Source organism: Syngnathus floridae, chromosome 19, assembly GCF_059516105.1.
Source record: "Syngnathus floridae isolate MCC-2025c chromosome 19, RoL_Sflo_1.0, whole genome shotgun sequence".
Taxonomy (NCBI): domain Eukaryota; kingdom Metazoa; phylum Chordata; class Actinopteri; order Syngnathiformes; family Syngnathidae; genus Syngnathus; species Syngnathus floridae.
Window position 1 is genome coordinate 2,933,062 of NC_142431.1, and position 27,136 is coordinate 2,960,197.

The 27,136-nt window shown below is 40.7% G+C and overlaps 1 protein-coding gene and 1 long non-coding RNA gene across 7 annotated transcripts in view; one reads left to right on the top strand and one right to left on the bottom strand.

The window, feature by feature from the left end:
* Positions 1–27,136, bottom strand: part of LOC148381635 (uncharacterized) — a 65,828-nt gene that overhangs the window by 15,419 nt on the left and 23,273 nt on the right. The gene's annotated exons all lie outside the window — the stretch shown is intronic.
* Positions 1–27,136, top strand: part of lama2 (laminin, alpha 2) — a 64,442-nt gene that overhangs the window by 14,868 nt on the left and 22,438 nt on the right. For 5 of the 6 annotated variants that reach the window (XM_088362036.1, XM_088362039.1, XM_088362040.1 and 2 more), the window contains exons 6-32: positions 290–469; positions 533–622; positions 1,849–1,966; positions 3,075–3,253; positions 3,328–3,427; positions 3,975–4,032; positions 4,499–4,601; positions 4,780–4,920; positions 5,463–5,627; positions 10,572–10,673; positions 12,168–12,379; positions 12,462–12,573; positions 12,666–12,779; positions 14,044–14,171; positions 16,241–16,327; positions 18,138–18,349; positions 20,697–20,803; positions 21,679–21,859; positions 22,567–22,703; positions 22,843–22,974; positions 23,485–23,589; positions 23,683–23,826; positions 24,455–24,631; positions 24,696–24,881; positions 24,944–25,062; positions 25,132–25,249; positions 26,324–26,476. In XM_088362036.1, the coding sequence (XP_088218162.1) occupies positions 290–469; positions 533–622; positions 1,849–1,966; positions 3,075–3,253; positions 3,328–3,427; positions 3,975–4,032; positions 4,499–4,601; positions 4,780–4,920; positions 5,463–5,627; positions 10,572–10,673; positions 12,168–12,379; positions 12,462–12,573; positions 12,666–12,779; positions 14,044–14,171; positions 16,241–16,327; positions 18,138–18,349; positions 20,697–20,803; positions 21,679–21,859; positions 22,567–22,703; positions 22,843–22,974; positions 23,485–23,589; positions 23,683–23,826; positions 24,455–24,631; positions 24,696–24,881; positions 24,944–25,062; positions 25,132–25,249; positions 26,324–26,476 (3,660 nt within the window). Of the gene's footprint in view, positions 1–289; positions 470–532; positions 623–1,848; positions 1,967–3,074; positions 3,254–3,327; positions 3,428–3,974; positions 4,033–4,498; positions 4,602–4,779; positions 4,921–5,462; positions 5,628–10,571; positions 10,674–12,167; positions 12,380–12,461; positions 12,574–12,665; positions 12,780–14,043; positions 14,172–16,240; positions 16,328–18,137; positions 18,350–20,696; positions 20,804–21,036; positions 21,310–21,678; positions 21,860–22,566; positions 22,704–22,842; positions 22,975–23,484; positions 23,590–23,682; positions 23,827–24,454; positions 24,632–24,695; positions 24,882–24,943; positions 25,063–25,131; positions 25,250–26,323; positions 26,477–27,136 lie in introns of all 6 variants that reach the window. The other variant, XM_088362041.1, reaches the window with a different exon arrangement.

Below are 27,136 nucleotides of genomic sequence, written 5' to 3' on the forward strand. Positions count from 1 at the left end.
CTCAGTGTCACTCATAACACGTTCACACCTACACAGCAATCTTCCAAGTGTGCAGCTTGCACCCATCGAGTACCCCCTCCCCATTTCCCTCATTGCCACACACACCTTTTGGCAAAATTGACTATTTTTTGACAGATGCCAAATGTTGTTCTTGGCCACATTAGTAAGATGGTTTGACAAAAGTATATTGTTGACAATGCTCTTAATGGACATCAATAAAAAAATATATCCCATATATTTTGAATTATGAAAACAGTGCTAACCCATAAATAATCTTTGCCTCACATAGATCCACACTTCTTTAATCAATGGCCGTCCCAGCGCGGATGACCCGTCCTCGACCTTGCTCAACTTCACCTCGGCCCGCTACATCCGACTGGTGCTTCAGAGGATCAGAACGCTCAACGCCGACCTCATGACGCTGACCCTGCGCGACCCCAAAGATATCGACGCGATCGTAACGAGACGGGTGAGAGACTGAAAACAAATCAGTTGGAATGTTCTCATATTTATGAATGTTGTTTCTCCTCAGTACTATTATTCCATTAAGGATATTTCAGTGGGAGGGATGTGCATCTGTTACGGTCACGCCAAGGCCTGTCCACTCAACAGAATTACCAAGGTAAACTTCTCCTTCACATGTCAAGAAAAAAAACTTTTTTTTCCCACAGGGGACTCAGGTGTTGTCTGGCACGTCATTTCAAAAGAGTGTTTGAAAGTAGACACCTGATCTTTCACGATTTGTGACCTCTTGACCTGTGTGTGTATCCTCAGGCCTCATGATGATGATGTCATTGAATTCCTCCGATGTTATGCAGTTCCAGTTTGAGAATTTTTCACCACAGCTTCATCCTAGAGAAATATTTCCCTAAGGGGAGGGGGGGGGGGGGGGGCGATCAATGCATATATTCAAATTTTTATGCATTGGTCCATAATTAATTATGATTAATTTATACATAAAATGTACGGAATTAATTTCCATCACAGAATGCATAACTAGCATTACAGTTAATTATTGGGGAATATTTTAAAATGATTTAATCATCACTAAAGACAGTTATATTTTAATAGGTTATATTTTATCATGCCGTAGATTTCTTGCATTAGTCTCCCGCTTAAAAACAGCTCCATGAACCGCTAACCCGTATTTCATTATTCATTACATCCGATAAATTATTTTCTATTCTTATTTTCTTTTGACTGTGATATATTTAATTCTTCCACCCATCGTCGCAATTAAGGCCCGGGCAGATGTTGAGAGGGCAGATACGATTGAGACCTGCGAGCTGATTGGTCACTGATTGTCCACGGAACATCTGTTAGGAAGCTCGCTCCGCATAAAAAGCAACCCGAAGCCAAAAAGCTGCAACATTTTGCCTCAGATAAAAGTGAGGGGGATTCCCAGTCATGCCAAAATAACCCAACTTGGCCCGTGTTGTGCTATTGTACTCGTTTCAATCTGGCAGCTTCTCCTCATCAACCAATTTAGAGCAAGTACTAAATTGAATTAGTAAGCCTCCAAATTGGCAGATGTCGTCCATTCGAGTATGGTCTCCCCAACTGTGTTATGATTTCTTTCCTCTCAGGAAGGTGCTAGTGAAGCCATTTGTTACCAGCTGATAATGTGGAAAGAAACACAAGACCTTTTTATTGCTCTCCCTTGTGAATACATTATTATTTGATAGGCCACTTACAGATTCCCGTAATTACATTTTGCAGCCGTCTATTTGAACATTTAGTTGATTGTTGTTGAGCCACATGAAGCCGCATTTTTATTTGCTGGATGAAGATAGCTGATGCTGAGATCTTCACAAGTAAATATTTGGAATATTTGATTTTTTTATGCAGAAGTTTAGCTGTGAATGTGAACACAACACATGCGGCGAGAGCTGCGATCGTTGTTGCCCTGGTTACCACCAACAAGCCTGGATGGCCGGCACCTTCGTCACGCGACATGTTTGTGAGAGTAAGTTGAAATAAAAATTTTTTTTTTTTTCTTTTTTAATAGTATCTTTTTTTTACTTTTACACATTTGGTCAGTTGATAATGGCAGGCAAAAAAAATGGAATTTATGCTACATTTTTCCAAGAACCTCATCATAATTCTAGCAGCAATTACATCTAACGACCGCCATGGAAATGATTCAATATTAGTGATCTCATTTATCAGAAAAGAATGAAACCAATATAAATATGATCCAATTTTTCACCAACTCCTTCTGACAGCGCCGCTGATCAGTTAAATACTGACTGATCACAATGTGAAAGGAAACAATCAAGTGCATTGTGTCACCACCTTTCCAATCCTTTTTAGAAGTGATCAAAAGCTGTGTTTGAATGGCAGCCAACGTTCCAACGTAATCATACGATCAAAATAATTTGTCAATCCTAACAGAAGTGCATGGGTGAGGAGAGGAGGTCAAAGGTCAAATGACACATTTGCAGTCTTTATAAGACACGTTTAGTCATGTATTTGAAACATCAACATTTTTTTTGCTTGCTTTGCTTTTTTTTTTTATCTCTAACACTTTGCGCTTTATCGACCACATCACCGTTCCTGAGGGACTACTGGTTGGAAGCTAATGACAAAACACAAATGCATGGAAATCAGTCTTTAAATCCATTCAACAATGTTCTACAGTGCTTGTCCTGATTAGGGTCATGGGTGAGCTGGACCCTATCACAGCTAATTTAGAAGTAGGGACATCCTTGGAAGGGTTGCTAACCATTTGCAACTTCAAACTTGAGACGTTCCAGCCCATGAACAAAACAGAACCGTGAAAACTACCATCCTTTTAGTCTTGCGCAAACAGAAGATTTTATAAACAAAAATGTTCCTCTTTTTGGATCATTAAATCAGCAAATCAATGAAGAGAGTTTGCGGAAATGTGTGAATTGATAGTAACTAAGCATATACAAAATCAATAAGACATATTTCCAGAAATAGACGACAAGCAAAATTGTTCCGCTTGCGAGCAGCCTTTCCCGAGACCCGACTTTTTCAAATTCACAAATCATCTTTCCGTGTTGTTTATAATGCCGAAAAGTGTTCATAACTTCTGTTCTTACTTTTAGAATGTAACTGCCACGGGAAGGCTGACGAATGCTACTTTAATCAGACTGTAGCTGACCTTTCGCTCAGCCTGGATGTCCAAGGTCAGCACCGAGGCGGCGGGGTGTGTATTTCATGCCGTGACAACACGGATGGCATCAACTGCCAGACTTGCGTTACCGGCTATTACAGACCTGCAGGAGTAAGTAAAGTCGAATTTCAATATTAGCTTAGGTGAGTCAATGACTTCATATTCATTGTTTTTGTTCTGTCCAGGTGGACGCCGAGGATGACAACCCTTGCATTCCTTGCTCCTGTGACTCGCATGGTTCGATTGGTCAAACTTGTATTGAGGATGCAAGCAAGGCGACGCCTTGTAAGTAAAAGAAAAGAAAAATTCCCTTGAAAAAAACCCCATCTATTGGTTCATTTATAATATTTTATTGTGTGCAGTGTGTGATTTAAAAAAAAAAAAAGACTCGAGTTAAGTAAGTGAAAGCATTTCTATTGGGATGTTTTCAAGTCCACTTTTTTTTTTTATAGCAAAATCCAAATTCAATCAAATTGGTTAATTATTTAAGAAATATATATTTTTATAACTCTCTTTCACAAAAAATTCATATTGAAAAAAATATATAAATTCTGGGCCAAACTGTGATTTTTTAAAGTTAATTTTTTATAGCAAAATCCAAATTCAATCAAATTGGTTAATTATTTAAGAAATATATATTTTTATAACTCTCTTTCATAAAAAAATCATATTGAAAAAAATATATAAATTCTAGTGCCAAACTGTGATTTTTCAGGTTTGTAATTTTTTTACAAGTCGCAGACACTTCAGAGAAAGAACAACTTCACCTTTACACGCTTGTTTTTAAAAATATGTGTGTGCTTGTGTTTGCGTCTGTGTGTTTGACTGACAGCCCAGCCACCAGGGTCATGCCGTTGTAAGGAAGGCTTTGGCGGCCTGCGATGTGACAGGTAACACACACACACACACACACAGACACACACAGATAGTGACAGGTGAGCTGAACCTTTCAGCTGTTGTCTGTTCCAATTAGTCTTTGGAAATTGCCTTCAAAGTTTTCATTAAAACTTGGAATGATTTACCAACAAGCTTCAATTGAGACGACCTTTTAAGCTCACTAAATAAAAGCTTTCTTTTGTAGCTTAATTTTACTCACGCGGGGGGAATTATTCAAATTTATTCCGTCGCCTTAAATCAGATCATCTTCACGTAAACCAACAATTAAGTAAAATAAGCAGCGTCGTCAACTCATTTTTAACAACCAATCGTCTGTCGGCACTTAATTATTCGTAATGTCTCCTCTGAGATGGGTGTTACACCTGTTTTGCAAGGTCAGCTGTTAGTTTACATTTTTTTTTTTTTTTTTTAATACTCATCATGTTCATCTTTGGTGTTATTAAATCCATTTGTCTTTAGATGTGCAATTGGTTATACGGGCTACCCTGACTGTCAGCCGTGTAACTGCAGCGTTGAGGGAAGCAGCAACAATGACCCGTGTACTTCACCCTGCTTGTGCAAGGTCAAACACACTACACACACACACACACACACACACACACAAATAAGACTATCCATTACAGTGTGTCAGTTTCTATTCGACACAGTGGCACATTGCAAACATAAAGAAGTCATAGGAGGAAAAATAGTCATTTCTTTTCTGCTTACGTCCTCATTGTCTTTTTTTTTTTTTTCAACAGGAGAACGTGGAAGGAGCAAATTGCGGCCGCTGCAAACTCGGCTTCTACAATCTCCAACGCGACAATCCCCGCGGCTGCGAGAAATGTTCTTGCATGGGCGTAGTGAGCCAGTGCTCTGCCTCCACGTGGGTTTATCAGAATGTAAGAAATGGCACACAAACTATGATTAGGATTATCTGCCTTTCTGGCTTTCACAAGCAAACATTGTTCTATACTCGGGGTGGGAGGAGGCGGAGGAATCCGCAGCGGGTGCTAAACGGCGGTTTAGGATCCAAGTGCAGACACAGACAGCTGCTAAGTAAGATAAGTCAAGTTATTATTACACAGAAAAAGGAATATAAAGAGGAACTGGAGAAAGGGATGAACCCAGCCATTGGTTGAACAAGCTGGACAGTGTAAATTCAGGACCTGAGAGAAAGCAGGACAAAAAACGAGACGGAACGAGAGGCGAAAGGAAGAAAACAGTCTGACTGACAGGCGGTGATGGGACGAGGGGAACGTTGACAGAATGGCAGCTTCGATTTAGACACTGATAGTGAACGCCTGTTCCAAAGGGGAAGCCAAGGTCAGGTTAATTGCACGACCGATGTGTGGCTGACATGTTCTTCACACCCGAACACATCAGAACTTTCAAGGCCCAATAAGTCTTCCGTATATTATAACATTTTTTTTTTTTAATACAGGAGAGCACACTGACTGGTTGGTACTTGAGCGGAGATTCTGGACGAATCGTGTGGCCCATTCACAGAGTGACACCTCAATATCTAAGCGTCAACCATGCAGATGTTGTGGAAAGCCTTGGTTCTGCTTACTACTGGAATACACCTGACTTATATTTGGGAAACAAGGTGAGAGGATGTTTTGTCAAATGGAGACATGATTAGACTTGTAACACTTGTGCTGGCAAATAGCCCGAGTCCGTACTTGTGAAGTTGTTCTTCCACAGCCTGTGATGTCATAGCTCGGAGGAAGAGACTGCCGACTGCATTTCATTACTTCGCCGCCCGCGGGCTCCCGGCTTGTCATTTCATTTAGTTGTCTGTACTTCTTCGTTCCCCCGACCATCCCTCCATCCTTGTTTCGTTTTGCGCCCCCCCCCCGTCTCTCTCCAGGATGCCCATTTTCTCGACTCCTGCTCCCTAATCATGCCTCTCGAATCTCCTCAGTTCTTTCTCATCTCTTTTAGAATAAATATCGTTTTGCTTGTTGAACTTCAAAATAAGCTTTCTTCGTTTTGCACACAGATTTGAAATTCCTTTTGGAGTTTCCGAATAGTAAACTATCCAAGATTCAGCCTGCAAACCTTTGGGAAGTTTCAATGACACTTAAAACACTTTCGAAATACTAAAAAAAAAAAAAAATCCTCACCCCTGAGCTACAAAAATCTTGACGTCACACAGCCACCAAAACAATCGTCAACAAGGAAGAGAAAAACAACCCAATAAAGAAAAAGAAGAATCCAGACACATATAAGAAACTTCAAATCAATCACTAAGAATTGTGAGAGTTGAAGAGTTGTGGAGTGAAGTTTAATCTATCCCATTGGGGGGAACCCGGGGGCTACTATGGATTCGGAGTCATTTGTCTTCCATTGTCTTAGAGCTGTGTGTGTTCAGATTGTGTATATATCATTGGAAATAAAACATCTTCTCAACTGCGAGCGGCTGTACTGAACTTTCAAGGGATAAAAATACAAATACTCAAACCCTTATCAGTCCGATAATTGTCTTTTCGAGGCATCGAAAGCAGAACTGATTCATCTGAACATGAGAAACAAATGGCGCTGTCTGCTCTGTCTGTGTGTACACGCTATGAAAAAGTGATTATTTGCTTCAGTCAAGGATCGTGTTACAGAGATACTCCGACTTGACACACGCACACACACATCGTAGTCCCGTTACTTTCGAGCGTGTCATTTGAAGTGACTCGTGTAATGACAAGCTAGCCGTGGCCGTCTAAGTATATGCGTGACAATTCGTTCGATTCATGCATGACCTGCTGTGTCGTTCCAGTCGAGGATGTTCATTGGCCCGTCGGACGCGCTTAGTGGATGCTTATTGGTCCAGAAAGCATTTTGGGTATTTTATTGCTTGTCTGGGTCCAAGAAGTGCTCATTCACAAGAATGCTTATCTGTCAGAAACAATGCACCATCACTGGCTAAACAGTAGTCAAGTAGACTACCGTATTTTCCGCACTATAAGGCGCACCGGATTATAAGGCGCACCTTCAATGAATGGCCCAATTTTTGTTCATATATAAGGCGCACTGGATTATAAGGCGCATAGATTAAATTACTCAACGTTGCTCAAGCATTAATGCGATCACAATATAGTAACGCTCGAACTAGTGAAAACAATATCAATAACTCAACGTTGCTCAAATGTTTATATCACACAACACACAAAATAAACACGTAAAGCTTACTTTAATAAATTAGTCCTCATCCACGGACTATAAGGCGCACTGTCGGCTTTTGAGAAAATTGGGAATTTTTAGGTGTGCCTTATAGTGCGGGAAATACGGTAATTGCTTCCATCCACCTTGTAAACTCACACATTTGCTGTCACTCCAAATAAAGGCGGAAAAGCAGGAATGAGGACAGACACTTGTTGGGAAAGGAGTGACAGATGGAGACAAACCAAATGGATCCTCACTGAATATAAACTCTGCAAAAAACCCGACATTGCCTTTCGTGTCAGAGTATTTAAAGTTAGTGTGACTGTTTTGATCCGATTTATCTTCCCTGCATGGTGCCTTGTCCAATAACAAGGCAAACACAAGGCAGAACCATGCTCCTGTTCGTGTCCCTGTGACATATCAGTTTGATAAATGAAATCACTTTTTTTTTTCCTATGTGAGAAAATGTTTATCTGCCAGGATCGCAAGCCGTCACCAGCTTTAAGAGAATGGATGTGTGAGACATTGGTGTGCGGCGTCACTCCCAATCTGCTCACGATGGCATGAGATGGATTTGCCCCATTCCACTTTCTTTTCTCCTCTCATTCCTTCTTCATTTTTTCACCACTTACATGGCTGAAATGCCGGCCTTACATCAATCACTTTAGATTTGTGCCGCTTTTTGTCAGCCAAATAATTTGCTGTCTCACACACGCATTTGTGTGTCTGTAAAGTGTGTGCACGTCAGTCTTATGGTCCCCACGGAAAAATAAATCATTACTCCCGATACTATTCATAAATATATTCATCACTGAAACATAATACAACAGCGTATACAGTCTCGGAGAATTATGGGATCTCTGGTTTGATGTAGTCGATATCAGAAAATACTTTTTACAACTTAGAATTTGTCAACTTCAGTCATGGTGGAGTAAATTAAGCACAACAAACTAATTTTATGAATTTTATAAGGTTCACATTAAGGCAGGGGTGTCAAATTCATTTTTGACACGGGCTGCATTGTTTTCTTTGAAGGGTCATTATGATTGTCAACATTTTCTATATACAACAAAGTTTTGAAATCAGAGACGAGTAAAAACTGCAAATATTTTTTAAATATTTTTTTAAAGTGAAGACAATTTGTAATTTTAGTAATGACACAAAGTCGATGCAAAATCTGTCTTGGAGGGCCACATCTGGCCCCCGGGCCTTGAGTTTGACACCTATGCATTAAGGTTTGTCATTCAGGTCTCTTTTCTATACGAACGTCATAAATATAGGTCAGAATACTGTTTCTCATTTTTTGAATCATCATCTGCGTTCTTAACGATCTTCCTCTTGCTCAGGTATTAAGTGCTCATAGTGATAAAATCATACGCTTTACAATTCCATATCGGTTGGGTTCATTTATGTAAAAAGATACTTTTTTTCAAGTAGCCGTGCTTTCCTCGTACGTGAACTTTCTGATTGGGGTTCTGACCGTAAGGAGGATACCTTCTTCCTCTCTATTTCGGTCACCAGAGTTAATAACAGGCTTAGTGAGCTCTCAAGGGGGATCGCGCTGATGTCTTTTGTAGCTGCCAGTGTGTCAGTGCCACTATTGTTCTTTTGTTTCGGTCCACTCTAATTCCATTCGCCCCCATGCATTCAGCTTTTCTTGCTCTTTTCTGCTCCCCACGGTGGCTCTCTTTTATTTCCTCTCCCCAGTGCAGAGATTCGGTCATTAGGTTGCTATGGCAGAGTCTTTGATTACTTTCCGCATTCAATGGCTGAAATTGAGGAAGTTCTGAGCATTGAACGCGATACTCTTTTCCTTCTAGATGCTTAGAATTCCTGGAAAAACACTCATATATATATATATATACATATATGTATATATATATATACATATATATATATATATATATATGGAATTTAATGAACTGTTTTATATACCGTATTTTCCGGAGTATAAGGCGCACCTAAAAACCTAAAATTTTCTAAAAAGCTGAAAGTGCGCCTTATATATGGACCAAATTCCTAAATTTAAACTGGCCCAAAGCATTGTGTCATCAAATCAATCATAAGTAGCCCGCTGAAGACTATGAATCATGAATCAAAAAGACTATGGCTCATTATTTTGTGATGATAAAGTAATTTGTTGCGTCTGAAGTTGAAATAAAAAAGATAACATGGAGAATGATTTGATTTGGATTAAGAATCTGACATGATGCATTAATTATAGTCCGGTGCGCCTTATATAAGGACGAAGTTTTAAAATGGGCCATTCATTGAAGGTGCGCCTTATAGTCGGGTGCGCCTTATAGTCCGGAAAATATGGTATATATATATATTTTGGTGGAGGTTATCCGTTTTATAGTCTTGTATCAGCATTCACACTATTGCGGTAATAGCCAATTTGTCGTCTTGTGTTGTGTACGTTCACAGTACTGCGATTAAGTGCTGTCTCCATTTGATTAGATGGTACATCCATTCTGGAGGGCATGTTGGTTAATCGTGAGGGAGATGATGCAACCCCTTCACGCTAGCTCTACCATGCCTTTCAACTATGATTTTACTGCTGTCCAGAGTCCAAATCAGCAAATGGGCTTAGATAGAGAATAAGTGTTAGTCAATAAAATGGTCAGTACAGTGTGTGTGTGTTTTCATTCAGCTGTGAAATAGGTGATTCCTCCTCCAGGTCTAAGAATGAGTGCAAAAGATGGAAGAGGTTTATAGAGGTATTAAATCCACTTCTATACCCCCCAATGCAACTTTCCCGTAGTTTTTTGCTCATCCCCAACATTGTCCATTTCTATCTGGTTTTATGGCCGTCTTACGCCTTCACCCCCCTTTGTATGACGGTTGAGGTTGCGAAGAGAGGAATGAAGTCCGCCATGATGCTGACACAGCGTTGTGCTATCTACCGTAAAGCCGATTCTGTATCGTTGACAGAAATCCTCTTATTGCGTTTATACAGTATATAAAGATTTGTGAATGACAAAACATCAATCACTCGTTGGGTTTACAACTTTGAGTTAAAATATAGTATTCTGAGCTCGAATGCTTCATATGCAAACATATCCTAATTATCCTCAAAGTGACAGAGATGATGATATTCATGCTCCAGCAGTGCACCGCGTCTGCATTTTAATATCAAGCATTAAAGCATGTAATTAAATATTTGTTTTCGTAATGGCTAGAATTTACAAGACATTATTTATTGGCATCATCAAATGTGCCGAATCAGCAAATCCTGCTAATAAACAGACAATGCACGGCAATTGGGAATCCGATGCCAAGATTTTTTGAGGGATGTTTCAGCACATTGCTTTTTTTTTTCACACAGACTTCTTTTGGTCTTATAATTTTTAAAAAATGTGTGTTTACAGTTTTTGTTGTATTTTTTTTCCAGCTACCTGCATATGGAGGCACCATGGTGTACACTGTGTCTTACACTATAGATCAGCAGGAACAGGGTATTAGAGTCACTTCAGAGCCAGACCTTATCATTGAGGTAAGTTTTAAAAAAACAAAAAAATATATTAATTATTATTTCTGTATGGAGTATTTTTAAATGGCTGCTCCCACAATTGTTACTATAACCACTGGATACGTTTTATTCTCTGGATGCATGCAATTTAAATATCTGAGTAAATAAAAAGGTTGAGAGGAAACCAAATGAAAGACAAAGGTATCGAAAAAGTGAAAGATGTAGAATCAGCTAATGTTATTTAAAGACATGTCAGTGAGCGTGACAGACTGCGAGGAGGAGGAGGACTACAAGTGTCGGCCTTGTTGTCAACAAAAAGCTGCTCGGAACGATGACAATAACCAACCACCTACATGCTGTCAAGCTGCTCGCTGTCTCTCTCTTTGCTGTCTGTCTCTCGGCAGTCAATCCGCCCGACATGCCGTATTTTTCTGACAGTCACCAACAAGCACGCTAACATATGCATTGTAAGCATCTCCGATTCTTTCATACATGGCCATTCATACTCTACGAACAATTTAAAGTAATTTAGAAATGTGTTTTGGAGATGTTGGAAGACACTGGAATGGAGAAAACCACTCAGACACTGCGGCAGACGTGCTAACCACCGTGGATCCTCAAATCAAATAAAAAGATAATTACAGTACTTTAATTCTTGTCTTGTGGCCTATAAGTGTTATGCTGTAATGATAAATAATTTAGTACCTCGATTGACTGTGACACAAACAAAAGTATCATATTTCTTCAACTCATGACCATCACTCAAATTTCGACCAAGTACAAATTAGTCACAGTTGGTCAGTTTTGCATTATATTATAAATACCGTATTTTTTGGACTATAAGGCGCACCGGACTATCAGGCGCACCTTCAATGAATGGCTCATTTTAAAACTTTGTCCTTATATAAGGCGCACCGGTCTATAAGGCACACCATTAATGCATCATGTCAGATTTTTAATCCAAATCAAATCATTCTCCATTTATAGATTTTTGATTTACTATCATGTAAAATGAGGCATGTGTTTTTTTTCTAAAGATAAAAACATGACACTGCCTACTTGAATGAGACAAATTTAAAAAAATAATAAACATACATAAATTAGGCCACACTTGTCTATCTGCTACATATGTGTCTTTCAATAGACCATTATTTCCAGTAGACTAGTGTGTTTGAATGTTCTAGATTGTAATTGTAGTTCCTCTCTTCCGTACCTCGGCCCATAAACCGTAAGCAGCATATGCGTCCACCTCAGCACAACTTCAGCTATCCGTCTCCCTTTGTGCCTTCCATTTCCTTTCTCAATTAGTTGTTATTTAACGGCTTATTGGCACGGCAGGCTCACGTTGTCCCTCCCTTCGCTCTCCATCAGCGCTTGTCACTCTGCGTTAACCGCTACATGCCATTGATCTCTGCTCAACAAGAGATCATCAAATAGGAAGCTAAATTCCATTTTGTCAAATCTGTTTGTGAATATGATCAGAACTTGTAGCTCTAAGATAAGATTACTCTCTGGCAGGGTGGTGGGATCAAGATTATGGACAGAAGGTACGGACGACCCGTATATCCCACTTCACCGAGTACCAACAGGATCGCTCTCCTTCCTGAGAACTTCCTGCTTTCCGAAACTGCTCAGCCAATCAGTCGCAGGGACTTTATGAACGTCTTGGCAAACATGACCAGACTGATGGTCAGAGCCTCTTACAGTACAGAACCAAGTGCTGTGTACAGGTACAGGAACAGGAACGCCACCACTCAATGGTCCACAATTAGCGATAATAAATGATGGATTTAATATTTTGTGTTTGTTTAGACTCCACTTATTCTCCATGCAAGTAGGTCATCCATTTGCCAAAGGAGAAAGAACAGCATCGGCTGTCGAAATGTGCTCGTGTCCTCCCGGATATGCCGGAACGTCATGTGAGGTAAACACATTTAAAGGGAAATCATTCTTAATATAAATTACAGAGAAACGATGGCAAGAAAATAATCAACCTCACATTTAATTTGATTTTAGGCTTGTGTCGCTGGATTCCGACGAGTGGATGGAAACTTATACAATGGCGTGTGTGAAGCGTGTCAATGTCACGGCCATGCCACACAATGCCACCAAATCACAGGACACTGCCTGGTAAAATATTTTTCCCCCTTTTTGAATGCTACTGCCTAAGGAATAACGTAATTCAGGGCGAATGAATTGAGGCGTATACATCACAGTATCGAATAGCAGGCAATAAACACCTTCAGAGCAAGTGTTAGAAAATAAATAGCTCACCTGTCCCTAATGAGCCACACATTACTACAAAACTACTTCCAAAAAGAAATAGACACCATCCAAACGCTATTTGACAAACATCGTGGCAGCTTGGTGTTTTTTTTTTTTACCGTATTTTCCGCACTATAAGGCGCACCGGATTATAAGGCGCACCTTCAATGAATGGCCCATTTTAAAACTTTGTCCATATATAAGATATATACATTTGGCCCGCAGGCCGGACTTTGGACACGCCTGCTGTAGTGGCTCAATATTGCTCCATATATAAGGCGCACCTGATTATAAGGCTGCTTTTGAGAAAATTGGAGGTTTTTAGGTGCGCCTTATAGTGCGGAAAATACGGTACTCGCTCAACCACACCTCGTATCCGGTGTGAGATGGTTTGACAGTTAATCACACACTTATGCGCATATTTTACATATTCCACCACAGTGATTGACAGAGCAATAGATGCTCAAAGCAGAGTGACTTGAATATTCTTGCGACTCTGCAGGTTAACGCAGCGTGTGCTTGTGTCGAGATAGTTGATTGAAAGAGGAAATGTACTGGAACATACGTACATACGCTTTAAAAGAATCATTTCCCGTTTTTTTGTACATCAGGAAAAGGGAACTGTATTTTATCGTTGCCATATAAATGAAAAAGCAGAGTGTGGCAATTATTTCTAAGCAGTGCATGTGATGAAAGCATTTTCTAAATTGAATTAGCACCGTGTTTGACTTTCACTAATACTCCGATTTGCTGCTTGATTATGAAGCACATCGGTTACAAAGTTCTGCCTCATCTCATTGAGGCCCTAAGTGCTTGGTTACTATGGTAACAAAAGGCGATCCGATGCTCATCCTGTACCACATCATTAACCTTCGCTTCCTCCGGTATGTTTATCCTTTCGGCTGCCGGCCCCATAATGATCTGTGAAAAGCATCTGATAGAAACCTTTGTGTCGCTCTTTGAGTGCTTTTTGTGATTCTATTAACCCTTGACCTTTGCCCCCATAATACAAAATATACAAAAATATTGTGTTAATAAATAAACACAAATTGGATCATTTCAGGCGATCATCATCTTTAATGATTTTTTGGGAATTACTAATGTGACCTTTATTTTATATTTACTCCAGGATTGTTCCCACAACACCGCAGGCCCCCACTGTGAGACGTGCCAGCCCGGTTACTACGGCGATGCCACCCACGGGTCAGCTACAGATTGTCAGCCGTGCGCCTGCCCTCTCAATTTGCCCAGTAACAAGTAAGTTATCTCGACACTGCGGCTAATTCTAAAAATTGCCATCAAATGACTCAATCTATCCCTCCTGACCTTTGAGTGGCACTCGATTCCTACTTGGACTTCTCATCTTCTCTGCCCTTTTTTTTCTTTTGTCTTTTTATTTTTTTTAAGCATCACAGAAAAACAGCCGCTGCCTGGTTGTTGAGCTCAAATATCAACAGAGCAGTTGGCGTAAATGTCATCGAAGATCCACCCGAAAATCTGGTGACTCCATCCTTTGAAAGGAAGGAAGTTAAAACCTCTTGGCGTGTTGCCCCTAGTCTATTTTTAATCACCGTATTTTCCGCACGATATGGCGCACCTAAAAACCTCCAATTTTCTCAAGTGCGTCTTATAATTCGGTGCGCCTTAGTATATATGGACCAATATGGATTCGTGGATGAGGACTAACTTATCAAAGTGAGCTTTACGTGTTTATTTTGTGTGTTGTGTGATATTAACGTTTGAGCAACGTTGAGTTATTGATATATTGTTATTGTTTTTACTGTTTCGAGTGTTACTATATTGTGATTGCATGAACGTTTGAGCAACGTCGAGTTATTTATTCTATGCGCCTTATAATCCGGTGCGACTTATATATGGACAAAGTTTTAAAATGGGACATTCATTGAAGGTGGCCCTTATAGTGCGGAAAATACGGTACCATAAATAATGATAACTAAGGATTTTAGTTTGCATTCTTTTTTATATGACATCACACACCATCTCCCCCTCCTACCACACAGCAGCTGAGAATTTTCATGATGCTGTGGCGATTAGTCTTGTCCGAACTGCCTCTCCAGAGCTAAAGAGAGACACATCTCTCTTTCAGTCTGCCGCCCCCGGCCCCTCCCATCTTCCCGTTCACCTCCCCTTGCAGTAATAATAGCCTGGAGGTGCCGGGCCTACCCCCCCCCCCCTTAAAAATAGCCCCTCTATTCCCTTGCACCGAAACCTGTCACTCAAACAGCCAGTCAACCAGGCAGACTGTTTCACTTTGTAAGAATGTCAAAGATCTTATTAATGCATATAAAAAAATGTACGGTGATTTAAGGAAAATGAATCGGAAATCAGTTGTGGTTGCTTTTCATTTCCACCTGGGCTCAATTACTGACATCGTAAGCACGCTTCAAATTATTTTTCTCAGTTGCCGGGCACGCCATCTAATCTCGTTTACTTGTGCTCTTAAGAAAATGAATCAATAATTTTCTGTATATATATGTCAATCTCAATTTTCTTCCCCTTTCTAATCAGAGTCATCTCTGATGCTATGTTTTTTTTCTTGAGGAGTTGATGTTATGTTTATTTTTAATTACTTCTCCCATCCATCACGAATGAGATCAGTTCGATATGGATTTTAATTTACATCCTTTGAAAAAATATTATACAGTATATTAAAGCAATATTCTCCCTTTGGGTAACTTTAAATTTTAATTGGCACTTTTACAGAAATATGACAGTTACTATTTATTGTTGGAGACGTCACTTCAGCTTTTCACGAGCTGTTCATAATATTTTGGTTACATTATTTGGCAACAAGTTAAAAATTGTAAAAATGACTCGCAGAATGACTTTTACATTAGAGCCACAATTTGCAATTTTATATATCTTTTTGCAAATACGTACTAAATTTCATTATTTACCTTATATTCAGTGGCAATACAATATTTGGCAACACTATTGAACGAGAATTTATTCTGTTTTGTGTACATGAGTCAGTTGCGCTAATGAACCAGTCTGGGCTCGGAACCTGATCCAACAGAACTATCTATAGTTCCTGGAAGTGGGAGGGTCTCAGTCTCACTCAGTCAGTCTCCATTTGGGGCACAGTTTGAGCAGAGTTTTTGTAAAACCCGAGTGTCCAGCATGCTACAAGTGTGAACGTGAGAACATCCAAGTGAAAGTGGAGACACAGGAGTGTATATCCAAGGGATCCGAACAATGGCCCTAACCTATCTCTGTCCTCTGGTCCTTATCGTCCTCCTCGCCGTCCCGCTCTCTGGACAACGTCACGGAATCAACAATAAACAACTTGGGCGTCCTGACAACAGTTTCAGCCCAACCTGCCACCTTGGAGAGGGAGGAGAAATTCTGTGTGACCAATGTGAGCTTGGATACACTGGACCAAGATGTGACAGGTAACACAAAGTATTAATACGTGATTCAAGAGCTGCTCTTCATTGTTTTCCTCCAGTATCTTTTCCTCTCATCAGTTGCAGTCAATCAATGACAAAAAATCCTCAGTGATCCGATAATAGCCCGTCAGGTCTTCTCTTCTTAAGCTACCCACCCGCTTTGAAGCTAACTTTCTTTGTAATGGACAGCTTGTGTAAGCCTCCCTGACAGTATGTTGTCAGCTGTATTGTGTAAAACCCTCATTTGCATGACATCCCAAAACACACAGAGAAAGTTGATTCGCACTTACACCGCATATAAAGAAAAATAGAATTACCGTATTGACCCGAATATAAGACGGTTTATTTTATTTTTTTGCATTAAAAGTGGGGGTTGTCTTACATTCGGGGTCCATTCACAACGCTAGATATCTTTAAAGCGAATGCTGAACTTAACTCCCCAGGTCACGAAGAATAAATATAAAAATAGCGGTAGCATGAAGAAGAAAAATTAAAAATAGGGGTAAGAAAGAACAGAGAAGAAAATAAGAGATAATAGAAAATGGACACATGATTTGAATGAGGCAAAATAATAGTCTTGAAAAAGAGGGGGTCGTCTTATAATCAGGGTCGACTTATATTCGGGCCATTACGGTAGTTCTATTAAAAGTTTGCCTAACTGTGGGTATTAGTCTGCATGCTGGATGACACGGAGTAAATACAGACGAACCCCTTTAGGCATGATGGATTGGACAAAAGGTGAAATATTGTAGTAGTATTCAGAATGTATAAATCGAGTATAAATACAATAAGTTGCAGTTGCTATGTTGCCCCCCCCCCCCCCCCTGCATAGTCTGCGTTCCTGACTCTGCTGCCCACAGCAGAATCTCTAAGTCTGCCCTTTTAGTCTTTTTATAAACGCCATCAGCCAAAGGGGTGAGACAAAATGCCATTCCAAACTTTTAATGGCAGATGGGCTTCGTCCGGAACACACCAGTGACAAATTTGGACTGGTCCCAAAATTGCGGGCGATCCATTTAGTTGTTGTCAACTGTGTTAAGTGTTGAAAAAAATGCTGACACACTTAACGTGACAGAAAATGGCAGACAAAAACTGAGAGGAAGCGGGAACTAAATAAGATATTTAATAAATACAAAACATTTTTTTACCGGGAATGTTGACAAATGTCGCCTCTGTGGTCTTTATCAAGTGAATCCACTGACAGATAAATCGGCAAAATGTCCTTGTTAACTTTCTCCGGGCCATTACGATTTAATTTACCATAAAGGTCAGAATATTTTTTTTTTGGGGTGGTGGCTCACCTGATTGCACAAGTTGAGAGAAAATAAAAAGGTCATCATTTGTGGTGGTGCTATGTCTGACATTGTGTTTATAAATGTTGTGTCTTCAAAAAAAAACACATTTTTAAAATGCCAAACATTCACAATTGTCTCCGTTCATCCAAGTCTAAATAGTGTCACTTCCCTAGACCTTCTTTTAAAATGAAACTTCATCAAGAAGGGAATAGAATGAAACAGGGCACAGTCGTAAATAAAAGTCTTAATATTTTTCCTCCTAATTTTTTTACCTTGCAGTTACACACATGCACACACACAAACACACAAAAGCTAATAAAGCAGCTCTATTGAGGGTCAGCGGTAATAATGGCTGTCTGCTCTTGACTCTTTCCCAGTCTCTCCTCTCTAAACTCAATTCTCTCTCCAATCTGAAGACCCTTCTCCTCCTGTCTTCCTCTCGTCCCCCCTCCTCCTCTATCAATATCACCCACCCTCAATTTCACTTTGTTTTATGCCTCGGTTTTGCTTCCTCCCAGATGCTCCAACGGGTATTTCGGACAACCCGCAATCCCGGGAGGTTCCTGCCAACCTTGCGATTGCAACGGTAACCTGGACCTGTCTACACCCGGCAGCTGTGATCCAATCACAGGCCGGTGTCTGCACTGTCGTCATGGTTACGGCGGCGTGGCTTGCGACACTTGTGATGATGGCTTCTTCGGCGATGCCGTCATCGCGAAAAACTGTCAGCGTAAGTTTTGGTTAATTGTCCAACTTTTTGTCAATTGTCAATAAGTGATATGTGACCCCCCACTCCCCCCCCCCCCCACACCTCCTACTAGTTATGGCCGGGTAAAGCACAAAGACTATTTGACTATTAATGAATGTTTGATAGTTCTTTGTTGTGTAGCCGTTTTCCTTCCACCCGGGCTAAATGGTTATTGATTGATCGGCCTGATCTATGGCACTACTCCAATGCTGATTGGCTGCTCATGTCTTGGAGATGGAGGGTTCTTATTGATCCCGTGCAAATGACAAAAGACTAGCAGGAATTATTAAAAGACAATAACTCTCTTTCACTCTTTCTGGCTCTCTTTATCACTCCAAGTCTTAATGAATTTTATTGAGTGGTGCCGCAGAGTTGAGGGCATGTCCATTTGTGTTCCATTAGACTGTAAAAATGCCACAGTTTTTTTGGTTTGTTTTGAGGTCAGATTTCAAATCCGACATTAACGCATGGTTTCATTTTTTTTCTTCAAAGTGAGCCTGGAATGATGTGTCTGAGGATTCAATTCGATAACAATATAACAGCAACTATTTTTCATTTCGGGAAAGGTCTTCTAGACATGGTGAGGTGGAAATGTAGAAAAAAGTGGAGACGTAAAAGGTTCCTCCCTTTGACTTAATGATGTCGATCACTGGTGTCAAACTCAAGGCCCGGGGGCCAGATACGGCCCGCCACATCATTTTATGTGGCCCGCAAAGACAAATCAAATTCGTGTCATTACTAGAATTGCAAATTGTCGTCACTTTTAATAATATCTTTTTTTTTTTTTTTTAAATATTTAACCAGTTTTTCCTCGTCTGATTTGAAAACAAGTTATTTGTCAGTTTGATTTGTAGCTTTTACTGTATATAGGTGCTCATACATTTATTTGGGTTGACAGTCATAATGGCCCTCCCAAAGAAGCTATGTGGCCCGGCAAAAAAATGAGTTTGACACCCCTGATGTAGATCAATAAATCTCTTGGGATCATTTCAAAACCGCACAATTTAGGATTGTTTCTAATGTTATGCGAACATTATTATCCACTTCATCAAAGGAGAAAAAAAAAATGCAGAAAAAGCCCACATTTCAGACCACAACAAGGCTCGCATTGTGACAGAATGGAGTCCAGATGGTCCCCCCAAAGGGTGAAACCAGAGGGGCGAGAGACTGAGCGAGCGAGTGTGTGAAGTTTTTTTTTTTTTTTTTTTTATACGTGCACTTGTATGCTTTTGTCATCATTTGCATGTTTGGATGTGTAGGTGTGCGTGTGTAATGTCTGCCTGGTTGCATTTGTGTGTAAAGCCCAAATGTCGTGTTCTGATTGATGTGTCTTTCTCTGTGTGAGTGTGGACATCTGCTGGAGCCTTTTTTTTTTTTTTTTTCCCCGTCACTTTCTCAGCCCACACTCAGGTCCGTCCGTCTGTCTGCTTTGCATCGAGTAAGAGACGAGCGAGTACGTGTATGGCAATGTGAGGCGAGCTACTTTTTCTTTCGATTTTTTTTTTGGTTAGTGTGTGACAACCTCATTTGCCAGATGGAAGTTGTGATGCTCCGGCTTTTAATTGCACTTCTAAGATTCTGATTGGTGTGAGTGTTTGTGAAGTTTCTGCAGTACAACTTAAATGCACAAGAGTTTAAATAAACTTATCGGGCAAACTGGGCATATATTAAAAAAATGAAATGCTTAACTTATTTGGACTCTGTTGCTAACCAAAACAGCAGCACAGAGGGAGTCGCAACAACTCTTGGATGAACTTAAAAGTTGATAACATTTTTAAATAAGCACATTCCTTTCGTCTTTTCGAATTTAACCTCTTTTCTCAAAAAGGAAATATGGCCGTGAAGATTTTATTTTGAAATAAGAATCATAAAAGATTTATATTCTATTGAAAAGACTTAGAATGAAGTGATAAGTCATTCTGAATGGAATCTTGTTCCTCTACTGAACAATATTAAGCCTGAATAGAAAATATTTGCGTCAAGCAACTTCATGGTGCCTGTTTATTATAATATAAAAGCAATTTTAAATTGCCCCCCAAGATTCTATTCCAAAGACCAAAGTAAACATTTGCATCGCTACTTTTCTGCCTTGGAAATCTTTCAAGACTGAAGAAAATATTCATAAATAGACTCGATTTGTCATATTTCTAAAATAAAGACACTTCTAGCCTTAAGACTTAGAAAGAGGGCCACTATGCTTAGCGTTATAATTAAGTGGATGTCAACAGCTAATCCTGCAGACGACTTTAAGCGCATTAAAGTAGTGTGAAGTGAACTCTTAAATTCCAACTAATTGACGCAAAATATGACTCTTCTCTTCCTGTTGCAGCGTGCCGTTGCCATATTAATGGTTCCATCTCACAAGTCTGCAATAAGGAGAGCGGGCGGTGCCAGTGCAGGGAAAATGTGGTTGGACGCCATTGTGACGATTGCTTGGTAAGTCTTTTGGCAGTGTCTCTCCCATTTTTTTTTTTTTATTGTTATTGTATTATCACAGGAAGTACATTTGGATCTTGTTTCCCTTTTAATTTTTTAATTTATTTATTTTATTTATTTTAATTATTTATTTTAATTATTTTAATTACTTTAATTATTTTAATTATTTATTTTATTTACGTTATTTATTTTTTATTTTTTATTTTTGATGATCTGTGTTACGATCGGTCCAGCCTAATTACTGGTGGGATGGCGAGCGTCACGAGTGCGTGGCCTGCCGTTGCACCCACCTGGGCTCCGTCTCTCAACACTGCGACCTCGAGGGCCGCTGTCTGTGTCGCCCGGGATTTGCGGGCACGCGTTGCGACCAGCGTCGCCAAGGTTACGAGAGACGGGAGACGCGACGCCCGGTGGAGCGCGTCCCCGTGGAGGCCGTGCAGAGAAGATGGGGCGGCCCGGCTCGCTCAGGGGGTTGCCCTCGTGGGGCCTACTGGCCCAGTGCAGCGGTAAAACTGCACGGGAGTGACCATGGCATGGTTGAGTGAATATTGAGATTTGCAGTTTTGATTAACATGGGTGACCTTGGTATTTATAAGAAACTGACGCACTTACTAAAGATTTTTTTGTTGAGGTTGCAAATATCCAAACCCTGTTGTGTGCCTTTGACGTGTTCATTTGAATGACCTTTGGTTGTGGCCTGACCCAGTTGGAAGACCTAATAGGACCTATTAAATCGGTTTTTATTTTATGTGTAATGTTATTTATATACAGCGTACCCAGAGCTGTAGACAATCCAGCGTGCAGTGAATTTTGCTACACATTAAATCCTTCAGAGGTCTCACCCTATCTTCTCACCTTGCCCGTTTTATCTCCAGGCTCAAACGTACGGCCTGGCCACAGGTGGACAGTGCGTGCCGTGTCACTGTAACTCCTTTGGATCTAAATCGTTTGACTGTGACGAAAACGGTCAGTGTCGATGCCAGCCGGGTGTCACCGGACCGAAATGTGACCGCTGCTCACGAGGATTCTTCAACTTCCAGGAGGGGGGGTGTACACGTAAGCATGAGCTAAATTGCTGGGCAATATTTTGTTTGTTTTGAAATCAAATAATTTGAGATACTCAGATGTATAGCTCATGTCCTCCAAATATTCAACACCGCAGGGAGCAGGTGTGCTAAACTCTATTTACACTGGCCTGAAATGAGGATTAAGAGTGGCGACTATGAATAGCGCTTCATATCTCCTTATGCAAGATGTCAAGGATGCCAAGCACAATCGAGAGCCAAGAACAAGCAGCACCAAACACAGCCAGCTTAGTCACACAGCGTCATCACAAATGAGAAGCTTTGGATTTATTTGCTTTGATGAACAAGATGTTTGTGTTTATTTCACGGCACGGCTAATTTACTGTGAGACAAGTGGGAAGTTAAATATCTTACTAGAAATGTGACGGTTGGTACTCGTGAACCAGGTGCATGTACCGTATTTTCCGCAGTATAAGGCGCACCGGATTATAAGGCGCACCTTCAATGAATGGCCCATTTTAAAACTTTGTCCGTATATAAGATATATACATTTGGGCCGGACTTTGGACACGCCTGCTGTAGTGGCTCAATATTGGTTCATATATAAAGCGCACCTGATTATAAGGCGGCTTTTGAGAAAATTGGAGGTTTTTAGGTGCGCTTTATAGTGCGGAAAATACGATAATTGAAAAAAAAAACACTGGATATATTGAATATTTCTTTTCTGCTCTGTCACAGCGTGTCTCTGCAGCCATGTGGGCAATAACTGTGACGCCAACACGGGCCAGTGTGTCTGTCCTCCAAACACACTTGGCGAGAGGTGCGACCGCTGCGCCCCAAACCACTGGGGCCACGATATCATGACGGGATGCAAGGTAGCATGACCACCAAATGCTGAATGTCATTTATCATGCACAGTTTGGGAACAAAGAAGCCAGCTGGGAAGTAGTTGCAAGTCAGGCTGAGCAATTCCAAAATTAGACTTTGACTTTTTATTCCTGCATGTGTGCGCAGGAATGCGGCTGTAGTGTGGTGGGCTCAGTGAGCCAGCAATGCAACATCAACACAGGCTGCTGCCTTTGCCATGACTCCTTCAGAGGAGAGAAATGCAACGAATGTCAGCTCGGCTACAGAGACTTTCCTCAGGTAAATAATATAAACGATCAGTTTCTTGAATTATCTGGAGTTAGTGTTTAATATCCATCCATTTTCTATACCGGGGTCACGGGCGTGGCCAGCCAATCACAGGCCACACAACCATCCACATTTGCACTCATACTTAGGGCCAATTTGGAGTGCTCAATCGCCCTAACAATCGTGTTTTTGGGATGTGGGAAGAAACCGGAATGCCCGGATTTAACCCACGCAGGCACGGGGAGAACATGCAAACTCCACACAGGGAGGGCAATCGAACCCGCACCCTCCTTACTATGAGGCGGACGTGCCAACCAATGCACCACCGAGTGACCCTATTATTTTCATTTTTATTTTTAGTATTATTAGTATTATTAATGTCTTTTATTTCTTATTTATTTTATTTTTAGTATTATTAGTATTATTAATGTCATTTTCTGTACCGCTTGTCTTCACCTTTATTATTATTATTATTATTATTTATTATTCTTAATGGAAATAAAGTGTGTATTTTCCTAACAGTGCACCACGTGCGAGTGTAACATCTCCGGATCGGAAAAAGAGACATGTGACCTTGAGCGAGGGATTTGCGCCTGTGCGGATCGAACCGGGAAGTGCAGCTGCAAGGTCTACATGTGATTCTCATTATGAATTATTTAAAAAAAAAAACATAATGCACATAAATGACAATCTTTTATCTGTTTTTTTTTTTTTTTAAAGGAAAACGTGATGGGCGATCACTGTGACCGTTGCAAGCCCAACACTTTTGGATTGTCCCTGCAAAATCCGTTCGGCTGCAGCAAGTGTTACTGTTACGGTTTGACACACTCCTGCGTCGAGTCGCAAGGTCTCATTAGGATGTGGGTGAGTTATCATAAATGTTTTCATATTTTTTTTTATAAGTAAAAACCAGGCACCATTCAGTTCATATATTTACATTTTTCAAATTGGATACATGTTGGGTTGTCATGGCAATTGAAATAAGGTTTCACGTGTGTGACCATCTCTCTTGTTAAGTCACAGGTAAGCTTAATAGAGTTCACATCCTGTCTTTCCAAACAAATACTCTTCTTGAGAGCCTCCTATCTACACTTTAGGACCTCAGGGATACAAAAAAAAAAAAAAAAAAAACCTGCTGAGCACCATCAGCTGAATCTTCTTTTCAAACCACTCCGCTCAACCTTATCCCAGAGTCAATAATGAACCACTGATATCGTTCGCGTTACTGAAATGAAAAATAAAATGGGAGACGGGGACGATGAAAACTACTCCAGGCTGTGGGTAATAACTCAAATATTATCCACACGTGATCCATGAAGGAGTCCAACGGTAACAACACTTGCAAATAAATTCCAGGCTAATTTCAACACGACGAATTGTAAAGTAGGCATAAATTCTACCTATGAACAAAACGGGAATAACGCCTTCAGATATTTAAATATTTCTCTAATGCAGGCTACTATTTTTCGTATTTTTACGTTTTGCATTGCAGCTAACGCTGAGGCCAGAGCAGACTGTGCTCTCCCTGGTGGACAAAAGCAGTATTGTTGAGACGCATACAGGCGTAAGCTTCCAACACCCGGAGATCCTCGCAAACTCTGAGCTGGTCACCACGGTTCTTTCGGAGCCTTACTACTGGAAACTACCACAACAGTTCCGAGGTTCCATGGTAGGAAACGTAGAATTATTATTTTTTTAGTTGAAAGTTGATATTGAACCATCCCGAATATTAGATTACAGCATATGGCGGGAAGTTGAAGTACGCCGTCTACTACGAGGCCAGAGATGAAACCGGGCCTTCCTCATACGAGCCGCAGGTCATCATTAAGGGCGGAGCTAACCACAACATCGTGATGACACGTCACGAAACTGGACTCCAGATGGGTCAACTCACACGGCACGAGATTGACATGACAGAGGTACGTTACGTCTTTCAGAATCTCCCCAAAAAACTGTTTCATATATTTGTTTTTGTTTACAGTTTGAGTGGAGGCATGCAGATGGACAACTAATGTCACGTCATGATTTCATGGACGTTTTGTTCTATGTGGACTACGTCCTCATTAAGGCATCACATGGCAACCAGATGAGACACAGCCGGTAAAACGCAAATAAAAAATGTTATAAATTGTCATATCTGAACTAAATATTATTTTGTGTGCATCAAAGTATTTCAGAAATAAGTCTCACTGTGGCGGAAGCAGGCACACCAACCCGGGAGAGTGAAAAAGCCTACCAAATCGAAAAATGCGAATGTCCACTCGGGTATTCCGGATTGTCCTGTGAGGTGCGTCTTCAAGCGACTAGCCACAAACGAAAAAAATAATACGCTGGTCTCTTTTCAACTTTTTGAGCAAAACTAAACTTTTGAGTTGAATGTTTTAAATTGCTGCCTGTGTTTTGCTTTGCCTCGCTGGGATTAGTCCTCTCCGTTCAATTGTGATCTTTGTCAAACCAATTCAACTGAGTCCGGCTTCTCTTCTTAATCCACGGGGGGGCTAAGCCAATTTTTAGTTGACTGAGGATTTTCTATTGAGACACACAAACCGCACTTCGACTAGGTGATGGTCATCAATTTATACTTTGGAAATGTTTTAAAACTTGGTGCTTACCCAAAAATTCAAATGCGTTTTGACTTTCTGACAAACCTGAAGGCGAATCATAAAGTGTAAACTTCAAACTTTGCCAACAGATGGTTTGTAGCCACTGCCGTTATTAAAGTATTTTGAAAATGGGCATTTAGCGCAAGCGGAGGAAGCAGATGGCTCTTTAAAAGGACTTCATTAATTATTGCTGAACACACATGGATAGCGAGTTACCTTGCATATCCGTTCGCACGCTCGTGCGTGTGCTATTGTGTTCAAAAGTCACCGAGGGGAATAACCCTTAATTGGCTTTATGTGTGAAAGCGGAGGTCAACAGTCGCCTTGAGAAATCGCAATTTAGGATAATTACGAGCCGGTAAGTAGCGTTTTCTTCGCTCTGTGCGACTTCCATTATCATTTGATTATGACCGTGGGAATAAAGGAAAAGATCTGATGCTCGACAAGGTCCTTGTATGTACTGTATTTTTCGCACTATAAGGCGCACCGGATTATAAGGCGCACCTTCAATGAATGGCCCATTTTAAAACCATATATAAGATATATACATTTGGCCGGACTTTGGACACGTCTGCTGTAGTGGCTCAATATTGGTCCATATATAAGGCGCACTTGATTATAAGGTGGCTTTTGAGAAAATTGGAGGTTTTTAGGTGCGCCTTATAGTGCGAAAAATACGGTACTTTGACTGCTTTGTTGAATCTTCACTCATTTGGGGTCTCTCTGCTTTTTATGGCCTTCTGTCTGTTTCTACGTAGGAGTGTGCTGCAGGTTTCTACCGCCTTCGCAGCGGCTCGCACACATCTGCTCCGGCCTCCAGGGTCCCCACTGCTGTGGGGATGGGCAGCTGCGTTCAGTGCCAGTGCAGCGGCCACTCCACCACCTGTGACCCTGACACGTCCGTATGCCAGGTAGCTATGGGAGGGGGGGGGGATACTTTGGGGTGAGGCAACCATATGCCAGGTAGCTTCTGGAAAAGAGATTAAGGTGAGGCTAAGAAAAGAAGTTTAATTAGCCTCGGTGTAATTAACAGGTGTCGGTTTATTCATATTTCATTCTGTCGCTCTTGAAGGTACTTCAAGAGAGGAGAATTTGAAATTTACAGTCCACATCAAAAGATGGTCTTGAATGGAAAAAAAAATCTCAATTCCTCAAGTTTAACATTTTTAGACCTAGCATGGAACTTCTTTTGTTTTGTTTTTACATTCCCTTTCAGTCTTATTTTATTTCCACCTCCGTTCTGCCTCAGAGCCATTTCTCTTCTCCTCGGCCCATTTTCATTGCGCCTTCCATAACAGCGTCATTAGAATTTTCTAACCGAGCGAGCCAAATTGAAAACGCTAAACGAGTTTGTTTCTGGGGTAATTAGCAGTAACAAGGAACACAGGAAGTTAATGGAAATGCAACTTCCTGTTGCAGCTGATTGAAGGTCTCATTTTAATGAACAAAAAAAAATTGCGCAACAAGTCATGACCCTGCATGGGCTCCCAAATCTGAGAACCCAAATATTAGGAACACATCTATGCATGACGCAATGCCGTTCAACCGCTCACTGTGTCCATTGTGACATA